At 30.8% G+C, this 12,553-nt stretch overlaps 1 protein-coding gene across 1 annotated transcript; it reads left to right on the forward strand.

Moving 5' to 3' along the window:
- The first annotated feature begins 7,623 nt into the window (after window positions 1–7,623).
- LOC132736659 (sarcoplasmic calcium-binding protein-like) lies at window positions 7,624–11,075 on the forward strand. The gene is made up of 4 exons (XM_060723846.1): window positions 7,624–7,678; window positions 9,470–9,510; window positions 10,186–10,283; window positions 10,525–11,075. The coding sequence occupies exons 1-4, from the start codon at window positions 7,627–7,629 to the stop codon at window positions 10,955–10,957; spliced, it is 624 nt and encodes a 207-aa protein (XP_060579829.1). The 5' UTR covers window positions 7,624–7,626; the 3' UTR covers window positions 10,958–11,075.
- The last annotated feature ends 1,478 nt before the right edge of the window (window positions 11,076–12,553 follow it).

Here is a 12,553-nt window from a genome sequence, read left to right on the forward strand (position 1 = left end):
TCTACTTCGGATGGTTTACTATTATTATATTTTTAAGATTGATCTTTTAACAGTTAAATTCCTTGTGTTTTAATGCGAGGTGAACGTATGTTCAGATACTTATCAATAAGGAACTGTAATGTCGACAAGAGTTTGACAGGGAGACCATCTACTATTATATTTATCCCAGTTTCAAGAAGAATATTGGATATACTTTTCTGCATTTTTATGAAAAACTAACTATTTTGAAAAGTTTGTATAATAAAAAATTAAATGATTATACCTCCACGTGCAAATATATCTTTTGCAACAAGAAGAATAAAATTTAATATTTCATCCGTTTTCTTGGGATCAGTTATCCCAAAAAGATTTGTTTCTTTTGAGAGTTCATAATCTGTAATATTCGGGCATTTAGTTTTAGTGAAAAGTTTTAAAGGCCGCCAAAATAACTAACATACCAACATTCATAAAACAAGTGTAAAAGTATTTCATTACTTTCCCTGCAAAAAAGTGCAGTCTTTTATTCCAATCTTAGTTAAAATGTATTTGTTGCTAAGATTCTATTCATTAATTTGTATTGGAAGTATCTTAAGTTTGTATCTGATGTAATTTGTTAACAATAGTATAAACTTTATTCTATTCGAATGTTTCTGGTGAAAATAGTTCATGTTTCCATTTATCTTGAGATTTCGAAACTTTTTTTTACAAGTATTTTATAAATATAATGGTATCCCTTTGTATTTTGTGTGATAACTTGAATTTGCTTAGGAATTATTGGTTTATACGTGCTTTAAGTTTCAGTATTAATTCCAAGTTTAATGCTAAGATTTATTAGCGATCTTAAAAGTCCTTCATATTGTAGGAAATTTATATTAATTTGTAAAATATTTTGTATAGATTGTAAACTATAGAACTGGCCATTATTGTCAATTAAATCAGCATTAAAACTGGTACCATTTTGAAATAGGTTATTGTAAAAAATTGTTTTGCCTATGACCTTCACTATTGGTTGAACCAACATTTGTTGTCTGAGATATTCATTCCAATTTATTCTTTGTACTTTCGAAAAAAACGTTATCCATGATGCAAGACTTCGTTCCAGAAGGGGTTGTCGATTCTTGATAATTGGCTTTTAATAAAATCTGCAAAAATGACATATATATGTATCAGGGAAAGAATTTGAAAAGACATGTTTCCATTTTTTGTTTTCATTCAGAATCCAACCTAATTGATTTGATTAGCTGTAGTTTTAAACATTGTCAGTAAGTTATTTCATTCACATGATGATTTACAACATGATTTTGTTTATGGTATCCGCTTTTCAAGCCCCAGAATCAAATGAATCTTTGATTATGTCCGGTTTTGACTTATCGTCCTCATTGACAAAGCGTACAAAACTAGTAACAAACACTTCCACGGGAAAACGCCAATTCTTAAGCTGAAAATTGAAGAAAACTTTCTTGTCTTTTTCTGTGTTGTTATGTCCCCCTGCAACCATTTCAATCAGGAGTTCTTCTTTTGAAATGTAGTTGTTCCCGTCCAGGTCTATAACACCACACTATTTCGTTATAAACTTGCATATCGTGTCAACAAACATAGTTTTGTTGGCTTCATATAGTTGCTTTAACGTTTCTACAAATTCATCCTTACATACTTTGATCCTCTTGTTTAAATGAACTGTCCACCACAGCCTATTTATTGTTTCTACGATTGTATTCCGTTGGTTAACGCTCAAATAATCAAGATTTTCGTAATATGTCCTATAATAAATATTATTTAACTATTTGATGATCAAAATTTATCAATCTGATCAAAATTTATCAATTTCGGAGAAGAACTTTATAAGATTTCATCTTTGTATATGTTAAATGCATGTATATTATTTACTGTGTATCATTAAGAATAAAATATGTTGAAACTAAATTGGTCAATTTATCGACGGTCTCGTGAAATTTGTATATTAAAGGTTTTATGCTAGTGTCAAATATAGATATACAGCAGAATAAATAAGAATACATTTTACATTTTTTTAATGTTTTGCAGGTTCTAAGAATATTGTAACATAAATAGTTTAAGCGAAATAAAACTGGGTTACCGACCTTGTTTTTGATTTATCTCCATTTAAGTTAAAATGCTTTGCTTATTATAAAGAAAAATAATTCACAATAACGTTAGCATTGGCATACCGCCAGTTCATAAAGCCGAATTCAATTCCAGTAATCCAGTAAGATTACAAAACTTGATTATAATCAGTTTTTTCATAGTTTTCTAAAATCTATGTGACTCTTCTAAAACAATCACCTAATTAAAAAAATATCCGTTTACGAGCTTCATCATAATGAAAGAAACACATTTAATGGAAATTTGTATTGTGACCAAAAACGAAACATAAACTATTTTATCAATTTGTTAAAACACGGTTTGCAATACTTTTGTAGAAGTTATCTGCCCATGTGATGACCTTAAGTAACAAAAATGGCATTCAAAGGCATATTACTCGAAAACGGGATCAGTGGCGTCCCTCTATGTATGCTCAATATGCTTACATATTTTCCGAAGTCATATTCTACGACGATTTCAAGTTTAAATCAATTTTTAATTTGATTTTCCGTCTGATGTATGTTTATATGTGGCACCAGCAGACTTGAAAGGCTATACAGCTAATTAAGATCCAACTTAAGCTATACATCGCCTTCATTTTTCGCTATCATTTTTAGTTAAGTAAGAAGGCTTATGCGACGAGGGGATAAAAAAAATTTCCAATCTTACTCAAATAGTTTAGGGTCATCCATTGTAAGAACTCCATCGTGATTGACATCAATGAATGTAAACCACTCACCCAAATTCCCAATGAGGTACTTATTAGCCTAAAAACAATAAAAACAGTTTTAGACTATAATATTTATATAATTCATGTACAAGTTAAAAATCGATGAATAACATTTTTTTTGCCTATCTAATATGTGCCACTTGAACATTTTTCTTAGGCGTTCGTCTTTCATAAGGCCGACAGTTGACACGATTGATTTGAGGCTAGGTAAGATTTTGTCGACTAAAGCTTGAAATTTATAGAATGTACGAACATAAAGAATTAATAATATACATATAGAGAGTAATCTTTATTTACATTGCTTTGCTCTGAACCTGCAAAAACGCAACATCAGCAGCTTCAAATAAGAAATAAAAAAGTCAATCAGAGTCTATAAAAAAATCATATCAACTAAAAATAACAAAATTCTGTCAATGTTGAAAATGTTGAAAAATGAGTGATGTAAAATAAAGAGGTTATTTTATACATTGTTAAGTACAGTATTGTTTACTATTGGACTCATAAACAGCTGCAAAACATGTATAAGATCCGGCTTTTTCTTCGTCAATTCTATGTTTTATCCCCTGTGTACTCGTCCAGGAGAATAAACTATACACTTTAAAATTATCTAATAAAATATAACTATTTTAGTCTTTTAGTACAACATAAAAAATCATAAAATACTTTTTGAATAACTAACCATTGGCACACAAAGCACACAGAGCAAACGAAGCAAGTACAGCATTCACCATGCAATACATGATCATCCACACGGAGCCGTTGTAATACGTGAGTTTATTACATGCTTTTCGGTGGTTTATAGAAATATATCAGTGATAAAAAAGTGGTAATTTCACTGTTTGAAACAGTGAAATTACCACTTTGATAATTTCACTGTTTTGAATTAAAGTCCCTTACGTTGTTGCAGTGAAATACCAGCGTGCACAGTACTGGGTACCAACTTAATAACGTGTCGTCGTAAATGACGTCACGTTGTATTATTATTTGGCGCGCTTTTCATTCAGTATTAGGTTAAATGTCTTTTTAAAACGTTTCTTTGCATGTAATAAAAAGAAAATTTGTTAAGTTTAGTGTAAGATTGAAATATATTTCACCTTGTGAACACCAAAAGTTCATATTTCACTCGTGGCTCCGCCACTCGTGAAATATACCTTTTGGTGCTCACTCGGTGAAATATATTCCGATCTTACACTGAACTAAACAAATATCCTTTATATAGTATATAAACAATGTAAAAATAATCTATATTACTTTGTTGATGTGATAGGATAATATCGCAACAATATAATAAGTGAGATCTATACAATCCGATGTGCAATATGCTCCTGAAATATGCTCAAGAGCATTGTATTTTACATGTGTGCCCTTTTGTTGTTTTCACGAAAAATCACGAAATATTTGCATATTCAAGAATACGATTTTAAAAAGATTCATTTTCTACAATACTTCACAATAATTCATTAACGGGTTGATAATCTAATCTTTTTCTAATAAATATACTTTCACTTATCTTTGTATGACCTTTGCATTTTGATGAAAGGCTTCAGAAACGACTATATGTTTTTCTCACAACATAATATGTGATGTTGTTGAAATCACGTGAAAATCTATTATTGAATGTGAAATTATTCGTCAGCATAGAGGCAACATTGAAACAAAGTATTTTGACTATAATATAAATATTAAATCACTATGACTATAGATATACAAATGCCTTAAAAGCAAAAGAGACATAATATGGTTAAGAGATATGGTCAACGTTACGAAAATATATATTTAGTTTACCGCTAATAGTGTCATAATTGTCATGACGTGGTACAGGACAGAATAACGTGTGGGCAGATGACCATGATCAGCCACGAGAAATCAGAAGAAGTTACCTAATGTGGGTTTTTGCGTGGTCATTCAATAACAAAATCTTACCAAACAAAGATCGATCAACATGATTATAAATGTGCTAATGATTCCATTTCTTTGCCATTTAAAGTTATAGACACTATAATAGAGAATGGATGGAAGTATATAGGTGTGGAATTCATGATTATGATTCATGATCTAATTTTGGTTTCATTTACGCTTTCGTATACGCTTAGCTCAATATAGATCTGATTGGAAATACTTGGGGGCGAGGCGAAATTTGTCTGTGACAATTAATCTCGTCATTAAGTCTAAGTCCGTCACTTGTGAATAAAATGGAAACAGTTGGTTACTTATCCGCGAAATCCTGTAAGTTGGATACACGGCTGTAATATGGCAAAAAGACAAACAATGCAAAATGAGTCTTTAAGTTAAAGAAAATACTACAACAAATTTGGATAGATACACCTGTTTGAATAATAAACCCGTGCAAAAGGCAATGCAAAATAAACCCAAACAAAATAATAAACCCATTCAGACAGCAATGCAAACTAAATTCAAACATAATAATAAACCCATGCAAACAGCAATGCAAAATTAATTCAAACAGAATAATAAACCAATTCAGACAGCAATGCAAAATAAATTCAAGCAGATAAAGTGTCATTATTTGATCCCTGAATTATTGATATCTTTAATTTCGTTTGATGTCGATGTCAAGCTAGTTAATATGCAATATTTATTTGCTAGATATCAAAGCTTACTATGCATATTTCCTGTTTGTCAGTTAGTTATGACTGTCCTTCATTTCTCAACATGTATTGATTGTGCTATTTGCATTATCACTTTTTATTGTAACAGGCACATACATAAGTTAAACAAATTGTTTTTAAGATAAAATATAAACATTATGTCAATGTATCAAAATAATTTACGATGATATCTTAGATATCATGTAAATATTTTAATAAGAGTATTCAAATGATAGGTGCTTGTTTTATATAACATACTTTCCTTAGTTCAAGTGAAATCGCAATGATATTGATTAACTCAGTATTTGTATTTAACCTTATAAAATATTCTTTGTTCAACCATTTGTCGTTTGAATTTTCAAAGATAAGTGCAATTAAAGGGATGATGGTAAATTACTTGTAGTTTCTTATATATTGTTTACTTAAATAATAGAATATTTTAGTCATTAATATGTTTCAGTCGAAACAATAGACATTTACATAACACCGTTTAAAGTTTTACATGCTCCCTTCATATTTTACATAAGTATTTTTACCAGGTGTGCAAAACGTATGCTTATTATAGATATCATAAAATATGATGGGAAATATATCCAAATTGGAAATATATCCCAAACATTGTATGCAGCATACTGTGATCTTGAATATGGATAATAATCACACGTTTGTAAATGATAATCAAATATGGCGACAAAAGGCATATAATTCATGTTCATTTCTATTTGCAATTTTATTGAATACAGTGTTGCTTTATGGCATAGGTAAAATAATATATTGATTTAGAAACATCTGTTTTATATCATGGACTAACAAATATGTTGATGCAACGGCTGGCTTAGTAAATTAGCTAAGAAATGAGTTCAATTCAAAAATCAACATCAACATACAGATATATGAAGACAGCTGTTTTTTCTTCTTAATAAATCCGTTGCAACATTAGATACGCAAGGATATTGCAGCATTGAACAAGGTAAATGAGAATAAGATTATAGACGGTACATCTTGTTGTTCTGATATTTCAATATGGAAACGTGAAATTGGTAAACATATCTTTTATTTTGAAAAAAAAAATAATTTAAAATACTAGAATTACGTAACATCAATCGATAGTTCAATTATTAATTTACATTTCAGGTACGGATCAAGGGGAGCAAAGTGGGCACAGATGTATTTCATCTGACTTATACTTTATCGTAATCATCGATCTTTATTCGAAATTGTGTTTTGATCTGTCTATTTCATGTTTAAATGTTGAATTCTGCTTAAGCCGGTGCTAGGGGGCGTGGACGGTAATTTGCACTTTCCAGTACCGTCAATCTAACCGAGCCTGCAACATTTTCAATTTTGCCGTGTTGGGCTTTCTATAGGGATTCTGTATTTATCTATTTTATGATCACATCCGTGTTATTTGTGCCGTGTTGCGGCTGTAAAAAGTCTCCCCGTACATTTAATCAATGATGTTATATTTTCGATCCTTGAAGATCGTCCAGCACGACATTATTGTTGTGCTTGTGGTATTTTTAGTTTCAACTTTTCGGCATTTTCTAGTTGGGTGGTTCCAATATTCCTACTTGAATAATGTTGAATCACCCTTAGGATATGTTGCCTGCTTTTTAAATTTGTCTTTTGACGTCTTATCTGTGATACGCAGGCTTCATAACCTCTGATCCCCTTTCAAAATTCCATTTTATTTAGTTCCGCCCATTGTTTTCTCGTTTAGGACACACGCTTTTTATTACTTGGGGACCATACGCCGCTTTTCATGGAATGGTACGGAAGTGTCACATTGAAGGTTCCATGATAACCGCCGTATGAACACATCTGCGGATGTTTCTAAATTCAAAATTTTACTATTTCATATTTAAATGTTGAATTCTGCTTAAGCCGGTGCTAGGGGGCGTGAACGGTAATTTGCACTTTCCAGTACCGTCCATGAACAGGCTCAATCTAACCGAGCCTGCAACATTTTCAATTTTGCCGTGTTGGGCTTTCTTTAGGGATTCTGTTTTTATCTATTTTTTGAAATACTTTTTGTGATATTCATTTTATTAATGTTCATACAATCGCCAAGTGCTTTACCATTACAAGTTCATTTGTTTAAAGATTAGTCAAAAGGAAAGAAGATTGTACTGATATGTTTGTATGACAAGCTAATATTCTATTATACAGATAGTTAACTGAATAGATATACACTCAATTACGACAAACATGGACTCACAGCGAATAAAGATGTATTTCATGGTTGCTTTGTGTTTAAATGGTAAGTTTTTGTATCTTTTGTGTTGAATAGTCTAGGTTTGTGAAAAGTATGATGCATTCTTTTTTCATCCAAATTATGTTTTGCCCTTAAGTTGTATATAGCGATATTTTCCTTGTTCTTATCTTCAGATATAATTGCTCTATATATACTTAACGACTTTGCAAACTCACTATTTGTCTAAGAATGTTAACAAAACAAAGACACTTCTAATATAAATACATGTATACTTCATACGTATTGTTAATTATAAAATAATCGCATGCTAAAAACAGTGCTCTCAAATCGAAAGTAACACTTTTGACTACTTAGATTGCTACCCTTTACAGAACGAAACATCATGGTTCCTGAAAAGATGTGCTTTTATTAATATAACATTGTTTTTTGTACGATGCATTTCTATCGTCTGAAATTTCATCTTAATTTATAATTGAGTTCAACAAATGAGTATTTTATGTTTGCTCCTCAATGCAATATAATGTTATATATGAAATGGAATACATTGTTCAACATTAGCCAATATTATCTTATGAAAATTCATGCAAACCAATCTTCATTTATAAAAAAGAACTGAATTTGATGAATTTCCCAATCTTGTTAAGAATACATGTTTCAAAGATGATCAAGCTACCAAGATATCGAAGCTGGATAGCTTAAGGAATAATAAAGGCAGGCATTGTTAACACTTTTTTAACTTTAAAAGTACCTCGACTCAGCACTATCTCATGTCTGACAGCGGCAACCAACGGAAAGTGACAATTTTGTGTCTCAACAAGGACTACAACAAATAGCCAACCCGTTTCAGGTAGCCGCAGGAAACCGCAAGGATCATTTCAGAACACCAAAAATTCTATAATCCATTATTTCAATGTAAGGTCTTTTGTCGCCAATAATGGTTGCCATCCGAAGTGTCATTTATATTTTATGGATTGATTCACACCTCATGTTATCAATCGGACTTGTGTAAACTTAGTTTTTAACATGTTTTGATATGTTTATTGTTAAGTTTATGTTTTATAAGGTATATAAAAGATATAGATTTCATGGAATCATTTTTTAAAGTTATTATCGCATATTAACCACTTTATTTACAGGCGTCCGTTTTCAACGTCTTTGAGTATATATCAATAAATTTTCATATAAAATGCAATTATTTTATAATCTGACTTACTTATGCCAAAACTTTAAGACGTTTTAGGGGGTATTGCAAATGTTTTACAAAGTCAAAAAAGACAATCAAACTTGCGCAGATAAATAAAATAAATGATAACCTTCCAATTCATTTGTCTCAGATATGATTTCTTGATTATTTGAAAGAGAAAAACATGTATTCTAGGATCTAATTGGCTCATTTTCATTGTTATTTACAAAGTTGAACATAACATTTTAAGCCTATTATAGCATTCGGCACGATATGGCCAGTTATGTGTTGACGTGCCGTAAAAATCAAAATAAACAAACAAACCAATTTTATTTTTTGAACGTTTCGTTCTAGTTAAATTCTTTCTTCTTCTTTAGGAACGCACCTCTTCCGATAACGTCTCTAATATAATGTTCTTTTGCATGTAAGTATATATACCCAACATTTCTCAATTCCTCACAATTTTCTGCGATAAAGAAAGAAAGAAAACAAAAAGACGCCATTCCCTAATCTCACTCACTGTAAAAATGACATAACCATTCGTTATTTAGTTACTCAAAACTTCAGTAGTCTGCTAAGGACATTAAACACATGTAGAACATTGGTTATATTTTAATTGTTCTTTTACTTTTGTGTTTCTTTTGTTCTTGTAGATGTTTTGGTTTCTGTATGTGGTGAAGAAGAACAAGACAAGGTGAAAACATTTTATCTTTCTTTTGAATCAAACGGTATTTTTTATCTTGCCTACCACTAATAAAGTATCTGCTATTTCAGCAAAGGAGACGGTTTTTCGGTTATTATTGTTTGAATGATTGAAACTCAGAATCAGTCTGCATGAAGTTTGAAAATATAAGCTAGTAACATGCATTTAAACTTTGTGTATCATTGCACCTTTGTGATACTTACATTATATACAACCTCGTTAACATCCATGGTGTCTATTCCACTTGACATTTTGTGGTCAACACGGGGCTGAAAACTAATACAAAATACATTGAGATTTTATTACGGTAAATTTTGTTTAGGATATCTACCAACTAAAGTAAATCTCTTTGTATATAATTTTATTATTAACTGTTTGTAGAGCAGGAAACTAGTACTATGCCATCGTTAACAATTCACGACATTAAGATATTGAAGACTGAAGATAAACTACTTAAAATGTTATGTATTGAATATTCTTACCCCGATGTTGTTTTTTTCTGAGCTCGAATATTTTTAATTTTATTAGTCACTTTACATTATATGTCGAATTCTTATCAATAAAACACTTGTGATTTTAACATTTTTATTTACAATCACAGATATTTCTGTCTTGAGTCTAAATATCAGGCACATTTCAAAAAACAGATTTCCTTTTCACCTTCAGGCGAACGGTTACCTTATTGAGAAATGGGAACAAATGTTTTACGTAAACGACATAAATAGGGACGCAAAGCTAACTATGGATGACGCAAAGCAGTTTGAGTAAGTTAAAACATGATTATGCATATACGTTTATATTGAGGTCTTAAAAGGTGCTTTTTGAAGATAGAATGCTCAATCATAAGCAATCTTTTTAACATATAAGAATACCTTTAAGAACTAAATGAATATTGTGCAGCATATTTACGTTCATTAAGAATTTTATTATCAAGGGAGATAATGAATGTTTTTTGTCGTCAATTCATTTTTCTCAAGTTAAGCCACTTAATTTTTTTTCTGACAGGAAATATTACAAAGATTATCTTGTTGATCAACAGCTGAAGTCTCTTACAAAACGAATAGATAAGGTGTACAGGACAATCCTCTTAAACAACAAAAAAGAAATCGCAAAAGAAGACTTTGTTGACATGATGAAGCAGAAGTATGAATCTGACAAAAATACCTTCATTGAGATGGTACGTGAGTATATTTCGGAATGGTGCAAAGCAATGGACCTTAATGGGGACAAAAACATTTCAAAACAAGAATTTATTATGGATATGTTTGCTGAAGGGAATAAAAATGCACGAAAAGAGGCGAAGTTTTTCCTCACCTTTAAACCTAAAAATGGGCAGATTCCCGTTGACGAGATAATTTCTGACTTTATTCGCTTTGCAACTGAAAGTAATCCGTCCAAAATTGATATCATAAAAAACGAAAATGATTCTAATGTTTGATTTTTATTTTGTTACATATCATTGTCTTGAGATATGCAGACCATTAAAATGGCAGAGCCAGTCTTTGTCGTACCACTTAATTAGTGTTATTGTCAAAACAAAATGCATTTTGTTTCTTGTCTCATTTAAAACTTGCAACTGGGGATATGGATTTCGTGTCAACATGTTAATCTATACTCAACACATAAAATACGGGATCGTGAAGATAATGTAAGACTCAAGTAAAGGCATATGTTAATTAAAATGTATAGTCAAAATTTGTTAATGATATGAAAATGTAATCAGTTATGTTGAATTTCCTTGGACCTGAGTGCAATGAGGTAATGTATCTTGATATCTGAACAAAACGTTGTATTAAGCTAATGTAACTTTAGAATTTATATTATTATAAAAATATTTACCCGTGCTGCTTTTGCAACTCTCGACGAGACGTCACTTCTATAAACATGGTGTAAAGACGAGCTTAATGTTATCGTTACACTATAGGCTCGTCCTAGAAAAATGATCGTTTACTCCTTTAACAGTCTTTATTTTGGGTATGTGATAAGTAAAATATTATATTTTATAGATTCATCACTGAATTTATTGAACTTATGCTCATTCAGTAACCTTAATATATCGAAATTAAAAGAGATTATTTAATACATATTTAATGAAGCTGCTGACCTTACCGTGGGGTCATAAAAAATGTTAACTGCATAAACATACAACTTGCAAATTTTGTAGCATAAAACATCCTTAAAACAACACTATGAACAAACATAAATTTCAATTGGACAAACATACTTATAAACGCATGGTTTCAGTCTTTTTTTTTGTTAGCGTTAATTGCCACTAATACGAGATCACAGGTACCTTAAACATGGTTATTTAATGTTGAATGGATCACATGAATCTGGACGAAAAACATTGGCTCGCAACATTACAAATATGCTTTTTCAATTTGGGTTTGAATAAGTATGAATGTCTCATGATGCCGGTGATGACTCAGATTTCATTATTATGTTTATGTAACGCTTAGATGATAGCTGTTCACAAAACGGGCATAATGTTGATTTTTCACCGCATGTATTTTCATTTCTTTCCATACACTGCCTGTCATCAGCTGATTAAAGTGGAGAATAAATACAATATGATGAAAAAACACGACAAAAAGATCTACCAATACTCCGCCATGTTTTTGTCGGTTTACCTTTATCTTATATTAAAATACTATCGTCATGTACAAAGCTCGAAATAGTTTTGACGTTCTTTCGGGAAACAATATTTGGAAAATTTCCCTAGAAGAAAAAATATAAGCTCGATCGTTTAACAAGAAGTCTACTTTAAGGAAAAAACATCTTATCAAAAAAGATGTTTGGCAAGTGCCAAATCGTTATTTTTACCTCATTATATAAATTATATTCAACTTGCTTTATACCTGTAAACTGCAATCATAACATCAATCTTATGACGAGCAGACATTCATAGACTAAAAATAAATAAGTCATTAACTACGCAATTAGCTAATTATTTATGCCATTTCTGGTTTACAGTTAAGCCATAGGGAAATATCTTTGCAAATACAAAACCAGACCTCGTTTGAATTGAAATGTG

The sequence above is a fragment of the Ruditapes philippinarum genome, unplaced genomic scaffold (assembly GCF_026571515.1).
Source record: "Ruditapes philippinarum isolate M1 unplaced genomic scaffold, ASM2657151v2 ctg930_1_1_1_1, whole genome shotgun sequence".
Taxonomy (NCBI): domain Eukaryota; kingdom Metazoa; phylum Mollusca; class Bivalvia; order Venerida; family Veneridae; genus Ruditapes; species Ruditapes philippinarum.